This window comes from Solanum dulcamara, chromosome 8 (assembly GCF_947179165.1).
Source record: "Solanum dulcamara chromosome 8, daSolDulc1.2, whole genome shotgun sequence".
In the NCBI taxonomy this organism is placed as follows: Eukaryota; Viridiplantae; Streptophyta; class Magnoliopsida; order Solanales; family Solanaceae; genus Solanum; species Solanum dulcamara.
The window spans coordinates 63,943,291-63,970,318 of record NC_077244.1 but is presented as its reverse complement, the minus strand read 5'-3'; the positions used below and the strand labels follow the sequence as shown (position 1 = coordinate 63,970,318).

The following is a 27,028-nucleotide window of genomic DNA, read 5'->3' as shown; positions in this document are numbered from 1 at the left end:
GGTCAGGACGTAGTTCGAGTATAATAGAAAAGTGAAACTATAAAGGGACCAAATCCGGCAAGGATTGCCTACATATCCCGCCGAGGGAAGTCAGGTCGAGCGTAGTTCTAAATACATGGAAATGATGTTTTTGGATTTTCTAAAAGAGGACCGAACCCGATGTGGGCTGCCTACGTACCCCACCGTGGGAAGTCAGGTCGAGACGTAGTTCTGTTTACATGGAATTTAAGAGTAAAAAAAAATGAAAGCCAGTCTTGATGTCTTCAGATGTAGTATTTTTTGATGGAGTCTGAGTTGATTGGCTTCGTGCTCACTGTGCCATCCATTTCTGCTAAGATTACTGCTCTCCCGGATAATACTCTATGAACCATGTAAGGACCTTGCCAGTTTGGTGCAAATTTCCCCTTAGCTTCTCCTTGGTGAGGAAATGTCTTCTTCAATACTAATTGTCCTGGTGTGAACTGTCGAGGCTTGACTTTCTTGTTAAATGCTTTGGCCATCCTGTTTTGGTAAAGTTGACCATGATAAACTGCATCCATTCTTTTCTCATCAATGAGCATCAACTGTTCAATCCTGCTGCGAATCCATTCTGCATCATCTAAACCGACCTCTTGAATAATCCTTAAAGATGGTATTTCCACTTCAACAGGTATTACTGCTTCTGAACCATAAACCAACATATAAGGAGTTGCCCCAGTAGAAGTTCTGATTGTGGTATGATAACCAAGCAGAGCATATGGTAACTTCTTTTCACGACCCAAGCCTAGGGCCTAGACGTGACATGGCGAATGAGGAACCCGAAAGTACCTCAAACAAGCCTCTTAGCATTCTTTTAGCCTTTCATAAGTAATGATGATAAATAAACAAGCGGAAATCATAATAAATCTTCAAGTTACATATGTCCAACAATACCTCTAACTATTAGATTTAATGGGGCTAAGACAAGTTCCTAGCTCACCCTCAATCATAATAGAAGAAATGCCATAATAAAATATCTTAACATATCATAAACTAGAAAGATAAAGGAGTATTGTTCCCGGAACATGGGAACTCACCAAAAGTAGTCTTCAATGGAATATCAACTAGCCACGTGGAGGAGAATGAGGAGGAGCACTGATCCCTACATGGTGATATCATGTAGGCAAAAGAGTATGCATTAGTACTTTGAATGTACTAAGTATGTAAGGATGCATGAACATTGAGGAAACATTAAAACATTTATGTAATATGGAACATAATTTAATGTATGCATAATAAATCATATATATATCCTTTAAAACATTCATTTTGTGGAAAATTAACCATAACCGACATTTAAGACCATGCGATCTATTACATGGAATCCAACATAACCCCCTATGTTGGCCGGGGAGACTACTTGCCAGGTAGAACTCCGTCAACTTCATTCATTTCAATAACTTTAACTTTAAGGGCTATTTATGGATCCATTAGCTTAAGCCTACAAGGGCTCCTATGTTGGCACATAGTTAATGAGACAAGGGGTTGCTACTAGGATTCCCTTACCGAATCCCACCTCAATGCCTCATTCGGTGCTAAGTCAATCCCACGGAATAGTTTAATACTTCAAAATATTCATAGCATATAACTTAAGAATTCAAACATCATATTCGGTAGAATAGCTCATTAAAACATTTGATAATTCAAATATGCAAGAATTGTCCTTATTGCATAAAGAATCCATCATTCATATCATTTCATCATTCTATCATTTCATAAGACTCCCTTTTTGATCATAGATATTGCTTTCATAAACATTTATTTGGAGTCAAAGCTTTCAAGTCAAACTTTATTAAAAACATAATAAAACTAGGTGGGTTCAAATCACTTCAACTTGCAAATATGTATGTAAATAAATATACATAAATACTTTGAAATTCATTAATTAAAAATCATGCTTTAAACAACTCACCATGAATTTCAAGAACCTTTAAATAGATAAATAGAGGAATTACTTGCAAATCATCAATTCATAATATGAAATTATGTTGCATCAAAATAGAGCAATAATCATTAGTTTAACCATGATTCATACTATTAAGTAAATATAAGAATTAACATAAGAAAATATTACTTGAAATCAAAATATTTAATTGAAAGAGTTTTTGAACTACATGGGTGGAAGAACCCATGGATAAATACACACATAACTTAGAGTAGAGTTTAAAGAAAATAAATATAATTTATCATATAATCAAAATAATTTAGACATGAGAGTGGAAGGAATACTCTCATTGAAACCTTACATACTTGGAAACCGAAGCTTTAGTTGGTACCGGAAGACTTAATGACCACTCTTGAGTCCTAGCTTTTCTCCTTGCCGGAACGTTTTGTGTACTACCCGGAATATATGAATTACCGGAATAGTATTTCTTCACTACTAAGAACTAAAACTATATTTGAGAATGTGTAAAGAAGTGTATAGAGAGAAGATTTGCTTGAGAAAGCTTGATGAATAAAATGAGGAAATAAGGTGGGTATTTATAGGTGGGAAAGAGGACCTAACAATAAATAAAATAATTATAAATAAAAATCTGAAAATTTAGTAGAATATATTGATGTCATGGATGATGTTAAATGGAGGACAATTTATGTCATGAGTGATGTCAAATGTATCTAGATCTTTCTATGGTAGGTAAAATGAGTTATCTTTGACAGAATACTCGTTTTGGGAGCTACGTTTGAATAAGATAAATTCCTTATTAGGATTCGGTGTCTCCATAAGAATTGTAGATATGGAAGTCTAGTTTCATATCGTTCAAGAATCAACTAATTTGGATAAACCTACAGTGAGATATGATTTTTCTTCTATAAACACTCATTTCCGTCACAGCATCCTACCTTACAAAGATTAATTTATTTGACCTACTTAAACTCCGAATCTTAAAATATGGTCTTCATAAAGGTTGTAGGTAATGATCTTGTGGTTACTAAGAAATTTGAATCACTTAATTTTGATATTCCTATGAAAAGTTATGCCCAAAATACAGAGGCTATATCATGTTTATGCGAAAATTGAAACATCGTATACAACGTTTTTAGGGGATGTTACATTGGTGATGAATAACGTACAAGTCAGTCCTTACATAGGAGTTAGGTCATTTGAAATTATGAAACAAATCTAAATTACTTGGATTTAATCATTATCAAAATCTTCTCCCAAACTCCAATTTGAAGTATATAGATCATATTATTTAAGTTTGCCACACACATACCTGATCCTTGAATCTTATGATAAATTTGATTGAATTAAGTTATTAACTCAAACAAGGAATCATAACATCAAAAATTCATAAGAAGCCTTTCTAAATCTTTTGATGACTTTACAGATAAGCACTAGATAAGCACCTTATTGGTAATGTTATCAGAACTATGTGATGACTGCACTGTGGGAAGTGTTCAACTAACTTAAATTGTCAGCTGACCTGGTGTTTTTCTTGCGAAAGAAAAAAAATCAGTTGCTACTAATTGGAGGTTTACGTAAGCCCCAGAACAAGTCAGTTGAATTCGAAATGCTAGCTAAAATCATAGTACGTGAGAGGCGTGGAATAGATTGGACTGTTAGACTTGAGCTCTTTGACTGTATGTGTAAACACATAAAGAACAATTTTTTTGGCCCAACCCTAGTCCATAGATTCGAAGCTCGGGGGAGGGGGAGAGGGATATGGATTTGTCTCTTTATCATACTCCTACTTAAATACCATAATTTGTGTCAATGGAAGAGTTCACACACGTGATGTGCACCCACCAATCATACTCTGGATATGCCCTTACCAATGAACCAAAACCATGGAGGCTGAGGGAATAGAAATTTGGGCAACAATTTACATTTTTGTATTCATCTTGATAAAATAAAATTCTAGCGTGGTCAATCAACAGATTTGATGACTAGATAAGAAGTATTTGTCAAAACACTAAGCATGCAACAAGATGGATAATGCATAAATAAAAAATCTCATTAAAAGTGATGGATTGATACAAGACAATGAAAAATTGAGTTGTAATCGCATGACTTAAGTCCCTTCTAGTGAAGCAAAAGTCTTTGGGTACCTTATATACTCTCAAACATTCTGATAGCATACAAAGCGACAAAGGAAGAAAAATAACTCATATCAAATTAATGATATGAGTCCTTTTTTCATCATATCATTTCATCATTCTTTCATTTCATAAGACTCCTTTTTTTATCATAGATATTGCTTTCATAAACTTTTATTTAGAGTCAAAGCTTTCAAGTCAAACTTTATTAAAAACATAGTAAAACTAGGTGGGTTCAAATCACTTCAACTTGCAAATATGTATGTAAATAAATATACATAAATACTTTGAAATCCATTAATTAAAAATCATGCTTTAAACAACCCACCATGAATTTCAAGAACCTTTAAATAGATAAATAGAGGAATTACTTGCAAATCATCAATTCATAATATGAAATTATGTTGCATCAAAATAGATCAATAATCATTAGTTTAATAATGATTCATACTATTAAGTAAAAATAAGAATTTACCATAAGAAAATATTATTTGAAATCAAGATATTTAATTGAAAGAGTTTTTGGACTACATGGGTGGAAGAACCCATGGATAAATACACACATAACTTAGAGTAGAGCTTAAAAAAAATATAATTTATCATATAATCAAAATAATTTAGACATGAGAGTGGAAGGAATACTCTCATTGAAACCTTACATACTTGGAAACCGAAGCTTTAGTTGGTACCGGAAGACTTAATGACCACTCTTGAGTCCTAGCTTTTCTCCTTGCCGGAACGTTTTGTGTACTACCCGGAATATATGAATTACCGGAATAGTATTTCTTCACTACTAAGAACTAAAACTATATTTGAGAATGTGTAAAGAAGTGTATAGAGAGAAGATTTGCTTGAGAAAGCTTGATGAATAAAATGAGGAAATAAGGTGGGTATTTATAGGTGGGAAAGAGGACCTAACAATAAATAAAATAATTATAAATAAAAATCTGAAAATTTAGTAGAATATATTGATGTCATGGATGATGTTAAATGGAGGACAATTTATGTCATGAGTGATGTCAAATGTATCTAGATCTTTCTATGGTAGGTAAAATGAGTTATCTTTGACAGAGTACTCGTTTTGGGAGCTACGTTTGAATAAGATAAATTCCTTATTAGGATTTGGTGTCTCCATAAGAATTGTAGATATGAAAGTCTAGTTTCATACCGTTCAAGAATCAACCAATTTGGATAAACCTACAGTGAGATATGATTTTTCTTCTATAAATACTCATTTCCGTCACAACATTCTACCTTACAAAAATTAATTTATTTGACCTACTTAACCTCCGAATCTTAAAATATGGTCTTCATAAAGGTTGTAGGTAATGATCTTGTGGTTACTAAGAAATTTGAATCACTTAATTTTGATATTCCTATGAAAAGTTATGCCCAAAATACAGAGGCTATATCATGTTTATGCGAAAATTGAAACATCGTATACAACGTTTTTAGGGGATGTTACATTATCTCCCCCTTGGGACCATTCGTCCTCGAATGAGAAAAGACTTAGCTTGAGTAGAGTAGAGTGTTAACAAACAACCTATCATTAATACAACAGTGTAATTTAAAATATCGTTTAAAATATATTTCATAATTTTGCAAGCATATGACAAGAAAAGTTGAGATGTAAAGATTTCAAGTAATTGAGCAAGGGCAACTTAATACCTTAGGTTTGGGTAGAGGGAAAAAGATGAGGGTATCTCTTAATCATATCCGCTTCCGCTTCCCATGTTGCACTTTCTATTTGTTGATTCCTCCAAAGGACTTTAACAGATGCAACTTCTTTGTTCCTCAATCTCTTAACTTGCCGGTCCAAAATTTCCACAGGAACTTCTTCATAGGTCAAGTTTTCTTCAATATTCACTACTCCCATAGGTACAATGGAACTAGAATCACCCACACATTTTTTAAACATAGACACGTGAAACACCGGATGAACCATGGCCATTTCCAATGGTAATTCCAACTCATATGCAACCTTACCAACACGTCTCACGATTCTATAAGGCCCTACATATCTAGGGCTCAATTTCCCTTTCTTACCAAATCAAACCACACCTTTCATGGGTGAAACCTTTAGATACACCCAATCGTCCACATTAAACTCAAGATCCTTTCTTCTAGTGTCAGAATAGGACTTTTGACGACTTTGAGCCACCTTCAACCTTTCTCTAATAATCTTCACCTTTTCTAAAGTATCAAGTACCAAATCGAGGCCCAACAAGGTCATCTCACCTACTTCGAACCAACCAACTGGTGATCTACATCGTCTCTCATACAAAGCTTCAAATGGCGCCATCTCAATACTTGAGTGGTAATTATTATTATAGGCAAACTCAATGAGAGGTAGATGATCATCCCAATTCCCTTTAAACTCCAACACACAAGCCCTTAACATATCCTCTAGTGTTTAAATCGTCCTTTCGGCTTGCCCATCCGTTTGAGGATGGAATGCTGTGCTCAACTTTACCTTAGTACCAAGGCCTTTTTGAAATGATCTCCAGAAGTGTGAAGTGAATTGGGTACCACGATCCGAAATAATGGATAATAGCACACCATGCAACCTCACCAACTCCCGAATATATAACTTGGCATAGTCTTCAGCACTATAGGAAGTTTTAATCGGTAGAAAGTGAGCTGACTTAGTTATTCTATCAACAATTACCCAAATCAAGTCATGACGCTTCCGGGTATGAGGCAAACCCACTACAAAATCCATATTCACATCTTCCCACTTCTAAGTAGGGATTTCAATGTCTTGAAATAGTCCACCCGATCTTTGATGTTCGGCCTTCACTTGTTGGCAATTTGTACATTCGGACACAAACCTTGCTATGTCCTTCTTTATGCCACCCCACCAATACAACTCCTTTAAGTCTCGGTACATTTTTGTTGAACCAGGATGAATAGAGTATCTAGAATTATGAGCCTCCATCAAGATCAAACTCCTTAGGCCATCAACATTTGGAACACATATCCGACCTTGGTAGTATAGAACCCCATCTCCCCCTTAGGAAAAGACCTCTATCTTCTTTTCCTTTACCAAATTCTTTAACTCAATAAACTTTGGGTCAAGATCTTGCTTTGTTTTAACATCCACCACCAAAGAGGATCCAGACCTATTTTGAACAACCATACCCCCATCATTAGTACTACCCAACTTCACCCCTAATCTAGCCAATCGGTGAACATCTTTCACCAACTCCCTCTTCCTTTCATCCACATGGGCCACACTCCTCATAGACACTCTACTAAGTGCATCAGCAACCATATTGGCTTTACCTGGATGATAGTGCACACTCATGTCATAGTCCTTAAGGAGTTCTAGCCACTTTATTTGCCTTAGATTAAGGTCCTTTTGGGTGAACACATATTGAAGACTCTTATAATCAGTATACACATCCACATGCACCCCATAGAGGTAATGCCTCCAAATCTTCAGAGCAAAAACAACGGCCGCCAATTCAAGGTCATGGGTAGGGTAGTTGCGCTCATGCACCTTTAATTGCCTAGAAGCATAGGCTATTACCTTGCCTTTTTGCATTAAGACACAACCTAAACCAATCTTTGAAGCATCACAATAAACTACAAACCCTTCTAATCCTTCTAGGAGAGTCAAAATAGGAGCAGAGGTAAGTCGATCTTTTAAGGTCTGGAAACTCTTCTCACACTCATCTGTCTATATGAATTTGGATTTCTTTTGGGTCAATTTTGTCATAGGAGATGAGATGGAAGAAAAGCCTTTGACGAACCGTCTATAGTACCCAGCTAGACCTAAGAAGCTCCTAATGTCTGAAGGAGATAATGGTCTAGGCCAATTTTTGACTGCCTCTATTTTCTTAGGATCAACCTTGATTCCATCACCGGACACTACGTGACCAAGAAATGCTACCTCCTTTAACCAAAATTCACACTTACTAAATTTTGCAAATAATTGTTTATCCCTCAATGTTTGAAGCACAACTCTCAAGTGATTTTTATGTTCTTCCTCACCCCGAGAGTAAATTAAAATATCATCAATAAAGACTACTACAAATGTATCAAGGTAAGCTTTGAACACCCTATTCATCAAGTCCATAAACACCGCCGGTGCATTCGTCAACCCAAAACTCATCACCACAAACTCATAGTGACCATACCTTGTTTGGAAGGCTGTTTTGGGAATGTCACACTCCCTTACCCGTAGTTGGTGGTAGCAGGACCGAAGGTCGATCTAGGAGAAGTGACTTGCCCCTTGTAATTGATCAAATAAGTCATCTATTCTAGGGAGTAGGTACTTGTTCTTAATGGTCATCTTATTTAATTGCCGGTAGTCTATGCACATTCGAAGTGACCCATCCTTCTTTCTTACAAATAGAATAGGAGCACCCCATGGCAAAATACTTGGTCTTATGAACCCCTTCTCTAACAAGTCCTTTAATTGTTCCTTCAGCTCTTTCAATTCTGCTGGGGCCATGCGGTAAGGAGGAATAGAGATAGGTTGGGTATCGGGGAGGAGATCAATACCAAAATCAACTTTTCTTTCGGGAGGGACACCGGGAAGGTCATCAGGAAAGACATCGGGGAATTCATTGACTATAGGAACTGACTCAAGAGGAGGACTTTTGGAGTTGACATCCCTAACCCTCACAATATGGTAAATACATCCCTTAGAAATCATTTTGCGGGCCTTAAGATAAGAAATAAACTGACCCTTCACCACCGAATCATGACCCTGCCATTCAATAACAGGCTCATTTGGAAATTGGAATTTGACTCGACGATTCCTACAATCTATGGAAGCATAAGATGCATGTAACAAATCCATCCCAAGAATGACATCGAAATCTATCATGTCAAGCTCAATAAGATCACAAGGAATAAATTTATGTAAGATAGACACAAGGCAACCCCTATAGACCTTTCTAGCAATAACTGACTCACCAACAGGGGTAGACACCAAATAAGGCTCTAATAACATTTCAGGTAAAACATCAAATCTATTAGCAAGGAATGGAGTAACAAAAGATAAATTTGCACCCAGATCTAATAGTGCATATACATCAAAAGAAAAGACCTTTAACATACCGGTAATAACATTGGGTGCATCATCAATCTCTTGTCTCCCATGCAAGGCGTAAAAGAGGTTGGTGCGTTGGACACCTCCTTGGACTTGTTGACCATGAGCAATTTGTCCTTGAGTCCTACCACCACCATCTCTACAATCCTTAGCATGGTGGCCCAGCTTGCCACACTTAAAGCATGCATTGGAGCCGGCTAAGCATTCCCCTTTGTGAGTCCTTCCACACTTCTTGCAAGCAGGGAAAGTTTGAGTAGTAACATTCTCTCTTGGAATCATTGGTTTACCACTCTTGTCCTTGTTGAACCTTGGAGGAGAAGTATTGATGGAACCTTGTCCCATAAATCGTTGCCCACCTTGGCCTTTGCCATTGTTATCATAATCGGACCTTTGAGGGTTAAACCCTCCACCATCCACTCTAGCCTTTTTGAACCCCCTTGATCTCTCTCTAAGCTTCTCTTCTTCAATTTATTCTGCGTAAGTCATTAACTGAGAGATATCCATCTCCTTGACCAACATGGCCGTTTTGCACTCCTTGGACACCAAGCTTGACACACTGGAAATAAACTTGCTCATCCTAGCTCTTGGGTCGGAGACCATGAAGGGAACATAGTTGGACAACTTAGTGAATTTGAGAGCATACTCCCTCACGCTCATACTCCCTTGACGGAGGTTGATGAACTCTTGAATTTTGGCCTCCCTTAGCTCCAATGGGAAGAAGCGGTCTAGGAAGGCACCTTTAAACTCTTCCCATCCTATCGACCCTATTTCTTTATCCCTCTTAACAACCCATTGTTCATACCACACTCGAGCCACACCTTTGAGTTGATAGGCTACTAGCTCGGCCTTCTCATTTGGTGGCACACCCATGATAGCCACAATCTGATACACCTCATTAATGAACTTCATAGGGTCCTCATTTAGTTTAGAACCATCGAACTCGGGTGGATTCATCCTTTGGAAATCCTGAATCCTAGAGGCTGGATTTTGTATTTGGGGAGGAGGAACACCTAGATTCCCTTGGTTAGCTACGACTTGGGCTAACAAAGTAATAACACTGTGAAACTCAGCATGGGTTACCCCATCCTCATGATGTTGGGCATTAGGAATTGGAGGAGTTTGGTCCTCATCGTCAACCCTTGCTCTTCGAGGTGGTCTTCCACGAGTCATTATCTAGAGAACACAAAATGGGTCGTTAGTTAAAGGAAAGCTTAGGACACTCTAAGGCACGACATGAATTTGAAAGAAGTGAAAATTTTCCTAAACGCCTCATAGTCTCTTATTCATAATTGTGGCGCACTTCACAACCATGAACAAGAACCTATTCGACGCGGTATGTTGGACTTCTAAGGATCATTCAAAACCTCGAGCTCTGATACCAAGTTTGTCATGACCCAAGCCTAGGGCCTAGATGTGACATGGCGAATGAGAAGCCCGAAAGTACCTCAAACAAGCCTCTTAGCATTCTTTTAGCCTTTCATAGGTAATGATGATAAATAGACAAGCGGAAATCATAGTAATAAATCTTCAACTTACATATGTCCAACAATACCTCTAACTATTAGATTTAATGGGGCTAAGACAAGTTCCTAGCTCACGCTCAATCATAATAGAAGAAATGCCATAATAAAATATCTTAACATATCATAAGCTAGAAAGATAAAGAATATTGTTCCCGTAACATGGGAACTCACCAAAAGTAGTCTTCAATGGAATATCAACTAGCCACGTGGAGGAGAACGAGGAGGAGCACCGATCCCTACATGGTGATATCATGTAGGCAAAAGAGTATGCGTTAGTACTTTGAATGTACTAAGTATGTAAGGATGCATGAACATTGAGGAAATATTATAAAATTTATGTAATATGGAACATAATGTAATACATGCATAATAAATCATATGGATATCCTTTAAAACATTCATTTTGTGGGAAAATAACCATAACCGACATTTAAGACCATGCGAGCTATTACATGGAATCCAACATAACCCCCTACGTTGGCCGGGGAGACTACTTGCCAGGTAGAACTCCGTCAACTTCATTCATTTCTTTAACTTTAACTTTAAGGGCTATTTATGGATCCATTAGCCTAAGCCTACAAGGGCTCCTATGTTGGCACATAGTTAATGAGACAAGGGGTTGCTACTAGGATTCCCTTACCGAATCCCACCTCAATGCCTCATTCGGTGCTAAGTCAATCCCACGGAATAGTTTAATACTTCAAAATATTCATAGCATATAACTTGAGAATTCAAACATCATATTCGGTAGAATAGCTCATTAAAACATTTGATAATTCAAATATGCAAGAATTGTCCTTATTGCATAAAGAATCCATCATTCATATTATTTCATCATTCTTTCATTTCATAACACTCCCTTTTTTTATTATAGATATTGCTTTCATAAACTTTTATTTAGAGTCAAAGCTTTCAAGTCAAACTTTATTAAAAATATAGTAAAAACTAGGTGGGTTCAAATCACTTCAACTTGCAAATATGTATGTAAATAAATATACATAAATACTTTGAAATTCATTAATTAAAAATCATGCTTTAAACAACTCACCATGAATTTCAAGAACCTTTAAATAGATAAATAGAGGAATTACTTGCAAATCATCAATTCATAATATGAAATTATGTTGCATAAAAATAAATCAATAATCATTAGTTTAACCATGATTCATACTATTAAGTAAAAATAAGAATTTACCATAAGAAAATATTACTTGAAATCAAGATATTTAATTGAAAGAGTTTTTGGACTACATGGGTGGAAGAACCCATGGATAAATACACACATAACTTATAGTAGAGCTTAAAGAAAATAAATATAATTTATCATATAATCAAAATAATTTAGACATGAGAGTGGAAGGAATACTCTCATTAAAGCCTTACATACCTGGAAACCGAAACTTTAATTGGTACCGAAAGACTTAATGAACACTCTTGAGTCCTAGCTTCTCTCCTTGCCGGAACGTTTTGTGTACTACCCGAAGTATATGAATCACCCGAATAGTATTTCTTTACTACTATGAACTAAAATTATATTTGAGAATATGAATCACCGGAATAGTATTTCTTCACTACTATAAACGGAGTCTAATATAAGAAGATCTAAATCTTCCAAGCAAAAAACTTATTATACACATTTTATTTAAAAATAATTAAAAACAAAAATGTAAACATGGACAGAAAAACAAACAACACAAACATATATAATAATCTTAATCGATTAATAAGCAAGTAAACATCTAAAAATGAACTATATTTTTGTGCATAACTAAAATGTAAGAAAATGAACATTAACATGAACATTAACATGAACAAAAAATAGATATATGCTTTGTAATACTAATCGATTAGGAACTAAACAAACAACTTTGAATCTCAAATTTAACAAATCATTTGAAGTAGACAACCAACCCAACACATTTTTTTTAAAAACAAAATCTATAAACGGAGTCTAATATAAGAAGATCTAAATCTTCCAAGCAAAAAACTTATTATACACATTTTATTTAAAAATAAATTTTTTTACACCGTATAATATATAATCATCAATATACAACTCAATCAAAATCTTTGGCAACTATAATCTTATGAATCGTATTTACTATACACATATTATTCTCATATAAATATTAACTATAACATCAATCATAATAATAATCACACATTCATCAATATTAAACAATTCAACAATAACATAAATTTACATATCATATACACAACAATCATAAAAGGACTATAAAATTTTAGATCTATTCATGAAACACAATATACGTATTTATATATATAATATAAATAAGATTAAATGAAAATATACCAATATCTTGTTGTCGTCGGAGTTGTCGGTGTCGCGGAAAAGCTGTTGGCGGCGTTGGTGGAGCTGCTGCATTTCGCCGTCGTTGATGGCGGAGAAGAGAGTGACGGAGAGAGAGAGGGAGAGGCGGCGATGGAGAGAGAGAGGGAGAGTCGTCGGTGGCGGCTATGTGGTAGAGAAGACAACTCTTGTTGTTGTCTTCTTCTCCTTTTGAGAAGATGATGAATAGAAAGAGAGAGTTAGGTGAAGAGGTAGAGAGAGAATTAGGTGAAAGAGGTAGAGAGAGAATAAGATAGTTTAGGTTTTTGTGGTGTGAAAAAGGATAAGAACGAATGAGAGCCGTCCGATCAAAATGCAATCTATGGTTAAGATTATAATTTGATATAAAAATAGACTACATTAAATTTAATTAGGATATAATTATAAGTAGTCATACAAATAAAATGTCATATAATTAGTTGTCAAATACATATTGAATAAGTAAAATCATAAATCTATAAAATTATAATATTATATATGTAAAGTAAATATGCATGTACATACAATATAAATATTTGTGTATATATACACATAAATGCCACTTATATATATCACATACTAAAAATAGATGTTTAATAGGTATGTTAACATAAAAAAATTAAAATATATAATAAACTTAAATAATAACCCTTTTATATACATATGTACAAAAATAATTCATCCTTCTTTGCTTGGGAATGAGGTATGAATTGACGAGCAAAGAAATTTGACGGAGCCACAGCATCCCTCAAGCTCTGATACCATTTTATTTTTTATTTTTCCTTTTTTTTCCATCTTCTCTTTTGTGTGTGTGTTTGTGTCTACTTATATTGATCAATCTATGGCTAAGAATACCATCAAGTCAACAAAGACAAAATAGCCAAAAACTTTAATTTCAAAAAATTTCAAATAAGTGGACAATCAATTAAATTAATAACAATTTTCCAAGATTTACTCCTAAAATCACTCAAAAGATGTTTTATTTCAAAATAGTGGAGCATTAACCTTAAAGTGGTGGGACATTAAAATATTTAAAGTTGATACAAACTTTATTTCAAACTTTCATAAAGGGACAAAATTAATTATGACAAATACAAAATGATTATATCATATTAACAATTACTATAATTATTTTTAACACTAAAAACTTCAATCAACAAAAATTGTCATATTAAGTAAAACAAACTTAACCTTCTTTCTAAATTCAAATGGAAAAACAAGATGTCATTTATCAATTAACTAATCCGATAGACATCCGAATTAAAAGATATGTATTTTATACAATGGTGAATAATAACAATCTTATTGTAAAAAATTCTCAACTATACTTGTATATAATTAAAAACAAAAATGTAAACATGGACAGAAAAACAAACAACACAAACATATATAATAATCTTAATCGATTAATAAGCAAGTAAACATCTAAAAATAAACTATATTTTTGTGCATAATTAAAATGTAAGAAAATGAATATGAACACTAAAATGAACATGAACATGAACATGAACATTAACATGAACAAAAAATAGATATATGCTTTGTAATAATAATCGATTAGGAACTAAACAAACAACTTTGAATCTCAAATTTAACAAATTATTTGAAGTAGACAACCAATCCAACACATTTTTTAAAAAACAAAATCTATAAACAGAGTCTAATATAAGAAGATCTAAATCTTCCAAGCAAAAAACTTATTATACACATTTCATTTAAAAATAAATTTTTTTACACCGTATAATATATAATCATCAATATACAACTCAATCAAAATCTTTGGCAACTATAATCTTATGAATCGTATTTACTATACACATATTATTCTCATATAAATATTAACTATAACATCAATCATAATAATAATCACACATTCATCAATATTAAATAATTCAACAATAACATAAATTTACATATCATATTCACAACAATCATAAAAGGACTATAAATTTTTAGATCTATTCATGAAACACAATATACGTCTTTATATATATAATATAAATAAGATTAAATGAAAATATACCAATATCTTGTTGTCGTCGGAGTTGTCGGTGTCGCGGAAAAGCTGTTGGCGGCGTTGGTGGAGCTGCTGCGTTTTGCCGTCATTGGTGGCGGAGAAGAGAGTGACGGGGACAGAGAGGGAGAGGCGGCGATGGAGAGAGAGAGAAAGAGGCGGCGATGGATAGATAGAGGGAGAGCCGTCGGTGGCGGCTATGTGGTGGAGATGACAACTCTTGTTGTTGTCTTCTTCTCCTTTTGAGAAGATGATGAATAGAAAGAGAGAGTTAGGTGAAGAGGTAGAGAGAGAATTAGGTGAAAGAGGTAGAGAGAGAATAAGATAGTTTTAGGGTTTTGGGGTGTGAAAAAGGATAAGAACGAATGAGAGCCGTCCGATCAAAATGCAATCTATGGTTGAGATTATAATTTGATATAAAAATAAACTACATTAAATTTAATTAGGATATAATTATAAGTAGTCATACAAATAAAATGTCATATAATTAGTTGTCAAATACATATTGAATAAGTAAAATCATAAATCTATAAAATTATAATATTATATATGTAAAGTAAATATGCATGTACATACAATATAAATATTTGTGTATATATACACATAAATGCCACTTATATATATCACATACTAAAAATAGATGTTTAATAGGTATGTTAACATAAAAAAATTAAAATATATAATAAACTTAAATAATAACCCTTTTATATACATATGTACATAAGACCTATTTAAATACGTATATATTAATATGAAGAAGTAAATTACAAAAAATAAACTTAGTAAATAACATATTTTATAAAGAAATACTTGTGTATATACTAAAAATAGATATGACATACATATTAACTAAAATTCACAATAAACTTAATTAAGTAATAACCTTAAATAGGTATGCAATATGCACAAATTAATATGAATAAGTAAATTGGTAAAATATACTTAATTAAGTAATATTTATACAAAGAAAACACACACACGTATAATATATACTAAATAATGCGGAAAAAAAAATATATTTGAATGTACAAAGCTTGTTATTTTCATAAACAGTAAAAAAAAAGATGTTAATAATATTAACAAATAGAAAAAATATATTATGAGCTATGAACGCCAAAATATATAATTTTTATTATTATTATTATTATTATTATTTTTGTAAAAATAAAATATATATATATATATATATAAATAATTTTAAAAAATGCTTATCTATTAAGATAGTAATTCAAAAAAAATAAAAAATAATTATAGGTCGGTCAAAATTGGGTGTCAACAGCTTGCCCCTTCTTTGCTTGGGAATGAGGGATGAATTGACGAGCAAAGAAATTTGACGGAGTAGCCGATTTTGTCCGACCGATGAGATAACCTTGTAGGGACCTAATGAAACGAGTGGGGGTTGCAAAAATATTGCGGCCGATACTTCAGTTTCAAGTTGCCTACATATCTCTGGTTATACGAGAATCAGGTCGTGTGTAGTTCTGGATTGTAGAATCACAACAAATTTTGATCGAATTCAAAATTTGCCCCAGTGTTGGATTATGATAACACCGACTTCTCATGGTGATGGCGTAGGAAGATGTTAGCGTGAATAAAACGAATATGATCACGCTTGAACTGAGGTTATTAGCATATTCTAGGTTGTGGGAAATTAAGTTGAAAGTAATTCTAAGAAACCAACTCAGTATGAGAAATGCTCTATAGTAATTTCTACTAAAGTCCTATGGTAGAGAAAAGAACATGAATTTTCAAAACAAATTGCCTCAGTATCGGGTCATGGTTATGCTGAGACATGAAAGAGTCATGCATCAAATTCAAATTCAAAACTTGAAAAATCGAGTCTAGTTGAGTTTCGAAAGAGAATCCTTGGCGTAGCTAGGGATGCTTGACATTCCACTAGCTTGCTCTAGTTTGTTGCTTAAAAGGAGTTCCATGTTGTAGTGTGGTGTCCTTATAATGTAAAACCGTCGTCTGGCGGAGTGATTGTAATGTAAACGCTTGTATCCGTCGGTGTAGAGCTTGTAAATGTAACGCCTGTATTCGGCGATGTAAAACTTGTAAATGTAACGCCTGTATCCGGCGGTGTAAGACTTGTAAATGTAACGCCTATATCCGGCGGTGTAAGACTTGTAAAGTAACGCCTGTATCCAGCGATGTAAAACTTATAAATGTAATGCCTGCATCCGGCAGTGTAAAACTGTAATGTAACGCCTGTATCCGGCGGTGTAAGACTTGTAAATGTAACGCCTGTATCCGGCGGTGTAAGGCTTGTAAAGTAACGCCTATATCCAGCGATGTAAAACTTATAAATGTAACGCCTGCATCTGGCGGTGTAAAACTGTAATGTAACACCTGTATCCGGCGGTGTAAGACTTGTAAATGTAACGCCTATATCCGGTGGTGTAAGACTTGTAAAGTAACGCCTATATCCGGCGATGTAAAACTTATAAATGTAATGCCTGCATCCGGCAGTGTAAAACTGTAATGTAACGCCTGTATCCGACGGTGTAAAATTGTAAAGTAACGCCTGTATCCGGCGGTGTGAAACTTGTAAATGTAACGCCTGTATCCGGCGATGTAAAACTATAATGTAACGCCTGTATCCAGCGGTGTGAAACTTATAAATGTAACGCCTGTATCCGGCGATGTAAAACTGTAATGTAACACCTGTATCCGGTGGTGTAGAGATTGTAAAGTAACGCCTGTATCTGGCGGTGTAAAACTAGTAATATAAATTTAACTGTAGATGTACGACGTTGTAGTATACATGCTCCTGATTGAAGTTTGCTATATACAACCTCCAGATGGTGGAGTTTGGACTGTTTGGTATATACAGCCTCCAGACGTCGAAGTTTGGATGATATTTGTTATATACAGTCTTCAGACGTCGAAGTTTGGACGATATTTGTTATATACAGTCTTCAGACGGCGGAGTTTGAATGATGTTTGCTATATACAGCCTCCGATCGACGGAGTTTGAATGATGTTTGCTTTGTACAGCCTCGAGATGGCGGAGTTTTGAATGGTGTTAGATGGCGTTCTCCAATCGAGGGAGCTTATTTGACGCAGTTAGACGATATTCTCCGACGGAGGAGTTGTTGACGAGGTTAGAAGACAAGCTCCAATTGATGGAGTTATATTTGACAAAAGTAAACTATCCTATTTATCCTATGGGGCCCCCCTTGTCTTCAGTGTTTTGATCCGGATCTTGATCGTACCTGCAAAGATTTAAAGGGAAATCCTTTAGACAGCACATCAAAGTATAAAGTATTTCTGATAAATAAAGTAAGGGAAGAATATTTTGGCTTATGATTTTGAGAAGTCGAATGGCATCTACAATCATCCTCTAGACTTGAGGTTGTCTTCATCGATCTTCCGTTTTCCTGCGCTCTAAGAAAATTTTAGTTTGGGAGGGGGTGTTGATTTGTATCGACTCGCTGATTCAGGCCTCGTCACCGGGAACCTCCAATACCTCTATAGTCCGTCCGTAATAATCTTAACCTAGAGACTTAGTAGGTGGAATAGTAGAAAAGCATTTTTTTTAAAAATAATAAATAAATAAATAAGTAAATAACTGAATAAAAATAAATAAATAAAAATAATAGTTTGTTTTTGACAAAAGAGTATATCATATATATATATAGAGAGAGAGATGGAGAGAGAGAGAGAGAGTAATCCTTGATCATCTTAAGGTTATGACATGATTTGGAGTCCATCGTGCTTCTCCATATCCAAATATAATCTTTCTTGTAGTCTTATCTTCTGACGATGCTTCTCTTGACTTATTCGCGAGATCCTTCACGTTCTAATGATATCTAACTAAAGGAGAGTTTTCTAAGGTATGACCGAACCCTTAAGGTTGCCTACGTATCCCCAAATGGGAATCAGGTCTGCACGTAGTTTGAGGATAAGAAATGAACATTATGCAATATAATGACCGAGCCTGACTCAGGCTGCCTACGTATCCAAGTGGAATCAGGTCAGGACGTAGTTCGAGTACAATAGAAAAGTGAAACTATAAAGGGACCGAATCTGGCAAGGATTGCCTACGTATCCCGCCGAGGGAAGTCAGGTCGAGCGTAGTTCTAAATACATGGAAATGATGTTTTTGGATTTTCTAAAAAAGGACCGAACTCGATGTGGGTTGCCTACGTACCCCACTGTGGGAAGTCAGGTCGAGACATAGTTCTATTTACATGGAATGTAAGAGTAAAAAAAAAATGAAAGCTAGTCTTGATGTCTTCAGATGTAGTACTTCTTGATGGAGTCTGAGTTGATTGGCTTCGTGCTCACTGTACCGTCCATTTCTGCCAAGATTACTGCTCCTCCAGATAATACTCTATGAACCATGTAAGGACCTTGCCAGTTTGGTGCAAATTTTCCTTTAGCTTCTCCTTGGTGAGGAAATATCTTCTTCAATACTAATTGTCCTGGTGTGAACTGTCGAGGCTTGACTTTCTTGTTAAATGCTTTGGCCATTCTGTTTTGGTAAAGTTGACCATGACAAACTGCATCCATTCTTTTCTCATCAATGAGCATCAACTGTTCAATCCTGCTGCGAATCTATTCTGCATCATCTAAACCGACCTCTTGAATAATCCTTAAAGATGGTATTTCCACTTCAGCGGGTATTACTGCTTCTGAACCATAAACCAACATATAAGGAGTTGCCCCAGTGGAAGTTCTGATTATGGTACGATAACCGAGCAGAGCATATGGTAACTTCTCATGCCATTGTCTGTGACCATCCACTATTTTCCTCAAAATCTTTTTGATGTTCTTGTTTGCTGCTTCAACTACTCCATTCATCTGTGGCCGATAAGTTGTGGAATTTCGATGAGTAATCTTGAATCGCTCACAAATTTCCTTCATAAGATCGCTGTTGAGATTTGCCGCATTATCTGTTATAATTGATTCTGGAATCCCAAATCGACAAATGATATTGTTACGGACAAAATCTGCCACGACTTTCTTAGTTACTGCCTTATATGTTGAAGCTTCGACCCATTTTGTAAAATAATTAATAGCTACAAGGATGAAACGATGTCTATTTGATGTAGGAGGCTCTATGGGCCCAATTACATCCATGCCCCAAGCGGAAAATAGCCATGGGGAACCCATAACATTGAGCTCATTTGGTGCAACTCGTATAAAATCTCCATGCACTTGGCATTGATGACACTTCTGCACGTATCGAATGCTATCTCTCTCCATGGTCATCCAAAAATATCCAGCTCTTAAGATCTTCTTAGCCAGAGTGAATCCATTCATATGAGGTCCACATGTTCCTGCATGTATTTCTTCTAAAAGCCTCATCGCTTCTTTGGCGTCAACACATCTCAGCAATCCTAAATCCAGAGTCCTCCTATACAGGATTTCTCCATTAAGAAAGAAATGATTGGACATTCTTCTTAAAGTCCGTTTCAACTTGCTCGTGGTATTTTCAGGGTATTCATGTGCCTCTATCAATCTCTTGATGTCATAGTACCATGGTCTTCCATCCATTTCCTCAACAACATGAAAACAATACACATGTCTATCATGTAATTTTACTTAGATAGGGTCGATGTAATTCTTGTCTGGATGCTGAATCATAGAGGATATTGTCGCCAAAGCATCGGCAAATTCATTTTGAGCTCGAGGGACATGTTTGAATTCAATACTTGTGAATTTCCTACTCAACTCCTTTATGCAATACAAATAAGGAAGGATTTTCACATTCTTAGTAGCCCATTCTCCTAGCACCTGATGAACCAATAAATCAGAATCACCTATGACCAAAAGCTCTTTGACGTTCATGTCTATGGCCATTCTAAGTCCAAGAATACAAGCTTCATACTCTGCCATGTTATTGGTGCAATCAAACCTAATCTTGGATGAAATTGGGTAATATTGACCCTTTTCTGAAATTAAAACCGCTCCTATTCCAACTCCTTTGGAATTTGATGCTCCATCGAAAAACATCCTCCAACCATCGTATCGTTCTGATACGTCTTCTCCTACAAACAATACTTTCTCACCAGGGAAGTAAGTTTTGAGCGGCTCATAATCTTGGTCCACTGGATTTTCTGCGAGGTGGTCAGCCAAGGCTTGTCCTTTGATGGCCTTCTGTGTCACGTACACAATGTCGAACTCGCTCAACAAAATTTGCCATTTTGCCAATTTACCTGTAGGCATTGGCTTCTGAAATATGTACTTTAGTGGATCCATTCTTGAGATCAAGTACGTGGTGTATGCAGACAAGTAATGCCTAAATTTTTGCGCGATCCAAGTCAAAGCGCAACATGTTCGTTCCAATAAGGTATATCTTGCCTCATACGGTGTGAACTTCTTACTCAAGTAGTAAATGGCTTGCTCTCTTCTACCTGTCTCATCATGTTGTCCCAATACGCATCCAAATGCATTGTCCATGACAGATAAATATAATAGCAACGGCCTCCCAGGCTCAGGTGGGACCAATACTGGCGGGTTGGACAAATATTCTTTGATTTTATCAAAAGCCCTTTGACATTCCTCCGTCCATTTTGTGGCAGCATCCTTCTTTAGTAATTTAAAAATAGGTTCACAAATTACGGTGGATTGTGCTATGAATCGACTGATGTAGTTAAGCCTTCCCAAGAAACTCATCACGTCCTTCCTGGTCTTCGGGGGAGGTAATTCTTGAATTGCCTTGATCTTAGAAGGATCCAACTCTATGCCTCTCCTGCTAATAATGAACCCTAACAGTTTTCCTGCAGGTACTCCAAATGCATACTTTGCTGGATTTAATTTTAGATTATACTTTCGCAACCTCTCAAAGAATTTTCGTAAATCATATAGGTGGTCCAAACTCCTTTTGGATTTGATAATGATATCGTCCACATATACTTCAATCTCCTTGTGGATCATATCATGAAAGAGGGTGGTCATGGCCCTCATATAGGTTGCACCAACATTTTTTAGGCCAAATGGCATTACTCTATAGCAATACACCCCCCATGGAGTGATAAATGCTGTCTTTTTTGCATCATCTTCATTCATTAGTATCTGGTGATATCCCGCAAAACAATCGACAAATGATTGCAATTCATGTTTTGCACAATTATTGATGAGTATATGAATATTTGGGAGAGGGAAATCATCCTTAGGACTAGCTCTGTTGAGATCTCGATAGTCTACACATATTCTGATCTTCCTATCCTTTTTTGGCACTGGTACTATATTGGCCAGCCAAGTGGGGTAATTTGTGACCCTCACAACATTTGCCTCAATTTGCTTGGTTACCTCCTCTTTAATCCTTAGACTCAAATCTAGTTTGAACTTTCTTGTCTTTTGTTTAACAGGTAGGAAGGTGGGATCAATTGGTAGTCTGTGTGAGACGATATCGGTGCATAACCCCGGCATATCGTCATAAGACCAAGCAAATATGTCGATATGTTGCCTAAGCAATTCTATTAACTCCTTCTTTCTTTCGGCCTCCAAATGTATGCTAATTCGTGTTTCCTTCACAGTTTCCTCATCTCCTAAGTTGACAACCTCTGTTTCATCCATATTAGGCTTTTCTTGGCTCTCGAACTGCTCGACCTCCAGTGGTAGGTTTTCAAGCATCATGCTTTCATCATGTTCTTCGTGATCGGGTTCATTATTTTCACTTTGCTCTATGGATTCGTTACATGTCATAACCATTGAATTAGGATTTTTAATACAAATGCTGAAAAGTATAAAAAGAAAAGTAAAATAAATAAGTAGGTAAAATAATAAGACAGTTTTAAAGAAATCAAAGACTTTTATTTAAAAGCATTCTAGCTTTTTTTTTAGAAAAAGCAACCAAAAACAAAGATCAAGCATGATACAAGCCTCAGCTTTGATCATTCAAATTTAAAAATACAAAACTACGTTCCACACTACCAGGACTCTTGTTGAAACAGGGACGGACTGATGGTCCAATTCTGCAAGCTTTCTCCAGGCTTGGAATCACGGATGCTCAATTTGCGGAGATCTATCTCTTCCTCTTCTCCAATCATGGCCACGAACAAATTTCCTATTCCTTCCACTATGTCATCGTCAGATGCGTGATCCAGAATCAGAACTTGCTCTGGTACAAACGTTGTCTTGATGGATCCCCTGTTGTGGACTCGTCCCGATGTAGATCCATATCCGAGTCCAGTGGTACCTTTCTGATGCTTCAGCTGGATGGGTTCAACTATGCCATTGGCCCTGGGTCCAAGTCCTATCTTAGGCTGATACCCGTATTTCAACATTTCTGCTGTGACCATCTTCGCTGCCCCCGATAATTTCACACCAACTGACTCTAACTTCTCGTCAACCCTCACAGCTTGCATGATTTCTAAAGTGTGAAAAGTGGCTCCATCTAATTCCTCAGTTACTGGAACAGAATTGACAGAATAGATGGGGTGATTGAGCTCCCCATGAACAGTAACTTCTGCGTGACCCCACTCAAACTTTACACATTGATGAAGAGTTGAAGGAACTGCTTTTGCCATATGGACCCATGGTCTTCCCAGCAACAGGTTGTAGTTCGATGACACATCCATCACTTGAAATAAGATAGGGAATTCTACTGGTCCCACTTGCAATGTGAGATAGATTTCTCCAATGACGCTTCTCTGTGCTCCATCAAAAGCTCTAACCTTTACACGACTTTCCTCTATATCTCCCATATTTAAACCTAAAACTCTCAGAGTTGTGAAAGGACAAATATTACATCCAGAACCGCCATCAATCAAAACTCGAGTCACAATCTTATCAAGACATTTGATCGCGATATGAAGTGCTTTGTTGTGTCCAATCCCTTCTGTTGGTAGCTCATTATCATGGAAAGAAATTTTGTTAGATTCCACCACTCTTCCAATTATTGCAGCTAAGGTTTCACTTGTGGTCTCTTTTGGAATGCAAACCCCATTTAACACCTCCATCAAAGCATTCCTATGTACCTTAGAACTCATTAGTAAAGACATTATGGATATATGAGCTGATGTCTTCTTCAGTTGCTCTTCGACTGAATAGTCTTTTGGCTACATCTTCCTCCAAAATTCCATGACTTCAACATCGGTAACATTCTTTTTGGGATTCGGTTCCTTCCCAAGAACTCCTCGATTCAGATCCTCTGGAGCATAGCACCTTCCCGACCTAGTCATTTTATGAGCCACAGCGGCATCAATCATCTTGCCCTTGGCTTCTGTTTTATAATCCCATGGGACTCCTTTGGTGTCAAACTCAGCCTTTCTAGCAACTGTAGTGGTTACTACAACTCTCGGGAGATATGTTTTGACAGTAAGAGGTTCCCTTAGCTGAACAGTGATAATAGGTTGCACTGGAGATGCAGTGGCAGCTTCTTCGGCGTTCCAGACAGGCACGATGGTTTCTCCCAAGTTGTACTCTTCTTCTAGAGAAATCATGCTGACTTCTCGATTCTCATGATTTGGCAAAGGGTTGTTGTTCACATTCGGAGGTGTTGGAGTGCATTTTATTATTCCTCTTCTGATCAACGTCTCAACCTGGTTTTTCAAGCCATAACAATCTTCTGTGTCATGCCCTTGGATTCCCGAGTGGTAAGCGCATCGCTTGTTTCCATCAAAATTGTAAGGGATTGGGTCGGGGAGTTTTCCCTCAACTGGTTGTAGTACTCCTACTATCCTCAACCTTTCAAACAATTGAGCATAAGGTTCTGCAATGGGTGTGTAGGTGCGAGTATTTCTGGCTTCGAGATTTGGACGTGGTCTTGGCACATATGCTGGTCTGTTTTGGTGGGTTGGTGCTTGGAGTGGGACATGTGGTCTTGTTGGACTTTGGTATGTTGGTGCTCGAGGTGGATTATAGTGTGGTCGGGTATTATATACCGGGTACGAGGTGTATAGAGTATATGCAACAATTTGGGGATTGGTGGGGTATTGGTGGGATTGTCCTTCATGTTGGTAATTGACGACTGAAACATCCTCCTTTTTCTTCTTGATGCCACCAATGGATCCTGATTGTATGGCCTTACTTGCAGCTTACAATGCAGCCATGGATTGAATTTTACCCGATTTGATGCCTTCCTCTATAAAATCTCCCATTTTGACCAATTCTGCAAACTTTTGGCCCATCATTGACATCATCTTGTCAAAGTAGATACCTTCTTGGGCTCGAATAAAGTATTTTGAGAGCTCACTCTCATCGAGCGGTGGTTGAACCCTTGCAGCCTCGGTTCTCCAACGTCGTGCATACTCTTGGAAGTCCTCCGATGGTTTCTTTTGTATGTTGGCTAATGAGAACCTGTCCGTAGTGATTTCAGTATTAAATCTGAAGCGATTCATGAAATCCTCAGCCATTTTCTGCCAGTTATACCATTTGTGAGGATCCTGGCGTGTATACCAAGTTAACGCTTCTCCTGATAGACTTCTAATGAACAACTTCATTCTCAGCTTCTCATTTATCCCTACACCGACTAACTTGTCACAGTATGCCCTCAGATGTGCATGAGGATCGCTCTTTCCATCAAATATGTCAAACTTTGGGGGCTTGTATCCTACCGGCATGTCAATATCTGGGTGGATGTGTCACGACCCAAAAACTGAGGTCATGATGGCACACATCTCAAAATCCAATCTCATGTGTAATCCTAAAAATAAAACTCATACAAGACTCCCAAAGGGGAAAGTGATGCCACGATTTAAATAAAAAGAAAGAAAAAACAATGAAGAAATTATCTCAAAACCTGGTGTCATAAGTATAAAGAGCATCTAATACAAGGTTCGAATCTGAAGATACAACATAAGTCTCTGAATGATACAAAAGACTGAAAAATAAAGATAGACTAGTGACGATCCGAATTCTAGGACCTCACCACTAATCTGAGAATACACAATCCGCTAGAATATTAACTGCCACGTGGGGTACCCCAACTAGTATCTGCATCAAAAAGGGACACAGAAGTAGGGGTGAGTACAATTCACATGTACTCAGTAGGTTTTAGCTGACTGAGTATAAGAAATTAATCAAACCTATGAAATAAACTAAGGAACGCTTCCACCTGCATACAGAAAAGTCCCACTTCGGCATCAGTGCCGCCAGTTTATATATATAGTGGCACGAGTAAAGTAAACCCATAATAACAATTCATAATCACAATTAATCAAATAATTTAAGCAGCACAAATGTCAATGCAATGCAATATGATGATGCAATAATGTGGTGGTACGGTGGAATCAAGACTGTCGCACAGCCTGTCGTATACACCTGCCGAGCTGTGCTACCAAGCAGGACCCATGGGGGTCTCGCAGACCATATACCTCAATCACAATATCTCATTATCCTTGTTACCTCCTCGTGGTCAATGGATCACAATGCATCCACTACCCTGCCGGAAAACTACCTCAGTCAGGGACTCAAGATACAAAAGTTAGGATCACAATGCATCCACTACCCTGCCAGAAAACTGCCTCGGTCAGGGACTTAAGATATAAAGGTTGGGATCACAATGCATCCACTACCCTGCCGGAAAACTGCCTCGGTCAGGGACTCAAGATACAAAGGTTTAAAGGTGTTTCATTTTCTTTCTCAAAATGAATTTCCATATTTCTCAACTTCCCATGTTTCATGATATGATGAATGAGGATGAATGCATCAAAACACATATGCATGGAAGTAATAATCAACTCACATGTGGTATAAGGTTCAAAGTTCTCAAAACTTAACCTACACATGATATTCACCCTCAATAAATAGTAACGGGAAGAACACACTTTCATTTAAATATTCACCCCTTTCTCAACAATATTTCAATACTCAAGTATGCTCAAAACCCCCAACTCAATCTCTCAGGCAGCATCACAAGTCAAATAATATACTCAAGTCTCTCTCTTAGGCAAATCATAATTCACATGCTCTCAAAGCAAATAAGATAACAAATAAGGCCCCCATACGGGCTATGTAATACAAATAAACCCCGTCACGGCAACACATTAATAAATAAGCCTCCACATAGACATCACAATATATATAATATTCTCAACTCATACTACAACCCCATCCCAAAGTCTATAACATATGAATGACTAATTACC

At 36.4% G+C, this 27,028-nt stretch overlaps 3 protein-coding genes across 3 annotated transcripts; all 3 read right to left on the bottom strand.

Moving 5' to 3' along the window:
- Window positions 1-263: 263 nt before the first annotated feature.
- Window positions 264-680, bottom strand: LOC129900057 (uncharacterized). The gene has a single exon (XM_055975031.1). It carries the CDS (start codon window positions 678-680, stop codon window positions 264-266), a length of 417 nt encoding a protein of 138 aa, XP_055831006.1.
- A 19,857-nt stretch (window positions 681-20,537) lies between these two features.
- Window positions 20,538-23,941, bottom strand: LOC129900056 (uncharacterized). Its single transcript, XM_055975030.1, has 2 exons — window positions 22,872-23,941; window positions 20,538-22,674 (listed from the first exon to the last, which is right to left on the bottom strand). The coding sequence occupies exons 1-2, from the start codon at window positions 23,939-23,941 to the stop codon at window positions 20,538-20,540; spliced, it is 3,207 nt and encodes a 1,068-aa protein (XP_055831005.1).
- Window positions 23,942-23,998: 57 nt separating this feature from the next.
- On the bottom strand, window positions 23,999-25,501 carry LOC129900055 (uncharacterized). Its single transcript, XM_055975028.1, has 2 exons — window positions 25,006-25,501; window positions 23,999-24,951 (listed from the first exon to the last, which is right to left on the bottom strand). The coding sequence occupies exons 1-2, from the start codon at window positions 25,499-25,501 to the stop codon at window positions 23,999-24,001; spliced, it is 1,449 nt and encodes a 482-aa protein (XP_055831003.1).
- Between the last annotated feature and the right edge of the window lie 1,527 nt (window positions 25,502-27,028).

Coding starts and splice junctions, on each gene's coding strand:
- LOC129900056 (XM_055975030.1), bottom strand. CDS start 23,941: ATGTCTTTACTAATGAGTTCTAAGGTACATAGGAATGCTTTGATGGAG. Junction 22,675..22,871: donor CTGTTTCAACAAGAGTCCTG/GTAGTGTGGAAC, acceptor TATACTTTTCAG/CATTTGTATTAAAAATCCTA.
- LOC129900057 (XM_055975031.1), bottom strand. CDS start 680: ATGTTGGTTTATGGTTCAGAAGCAGTAATACCTGTTGAAGTGGAAATA.
- LOC129900055 (XM_055975028.1), bottom strand. CDS start 25,501: ATGCCGGTAGGATACAAGCCCCCAAAGTTTGACATATTTGATGGAAAG. Junction 24,952..25,005: donor AGAGGAAGGCATCAAATCGG/GTAAAATTCAAT, acceptor CCATACAATCAG/GATCCATTGGTGGCATCAAG.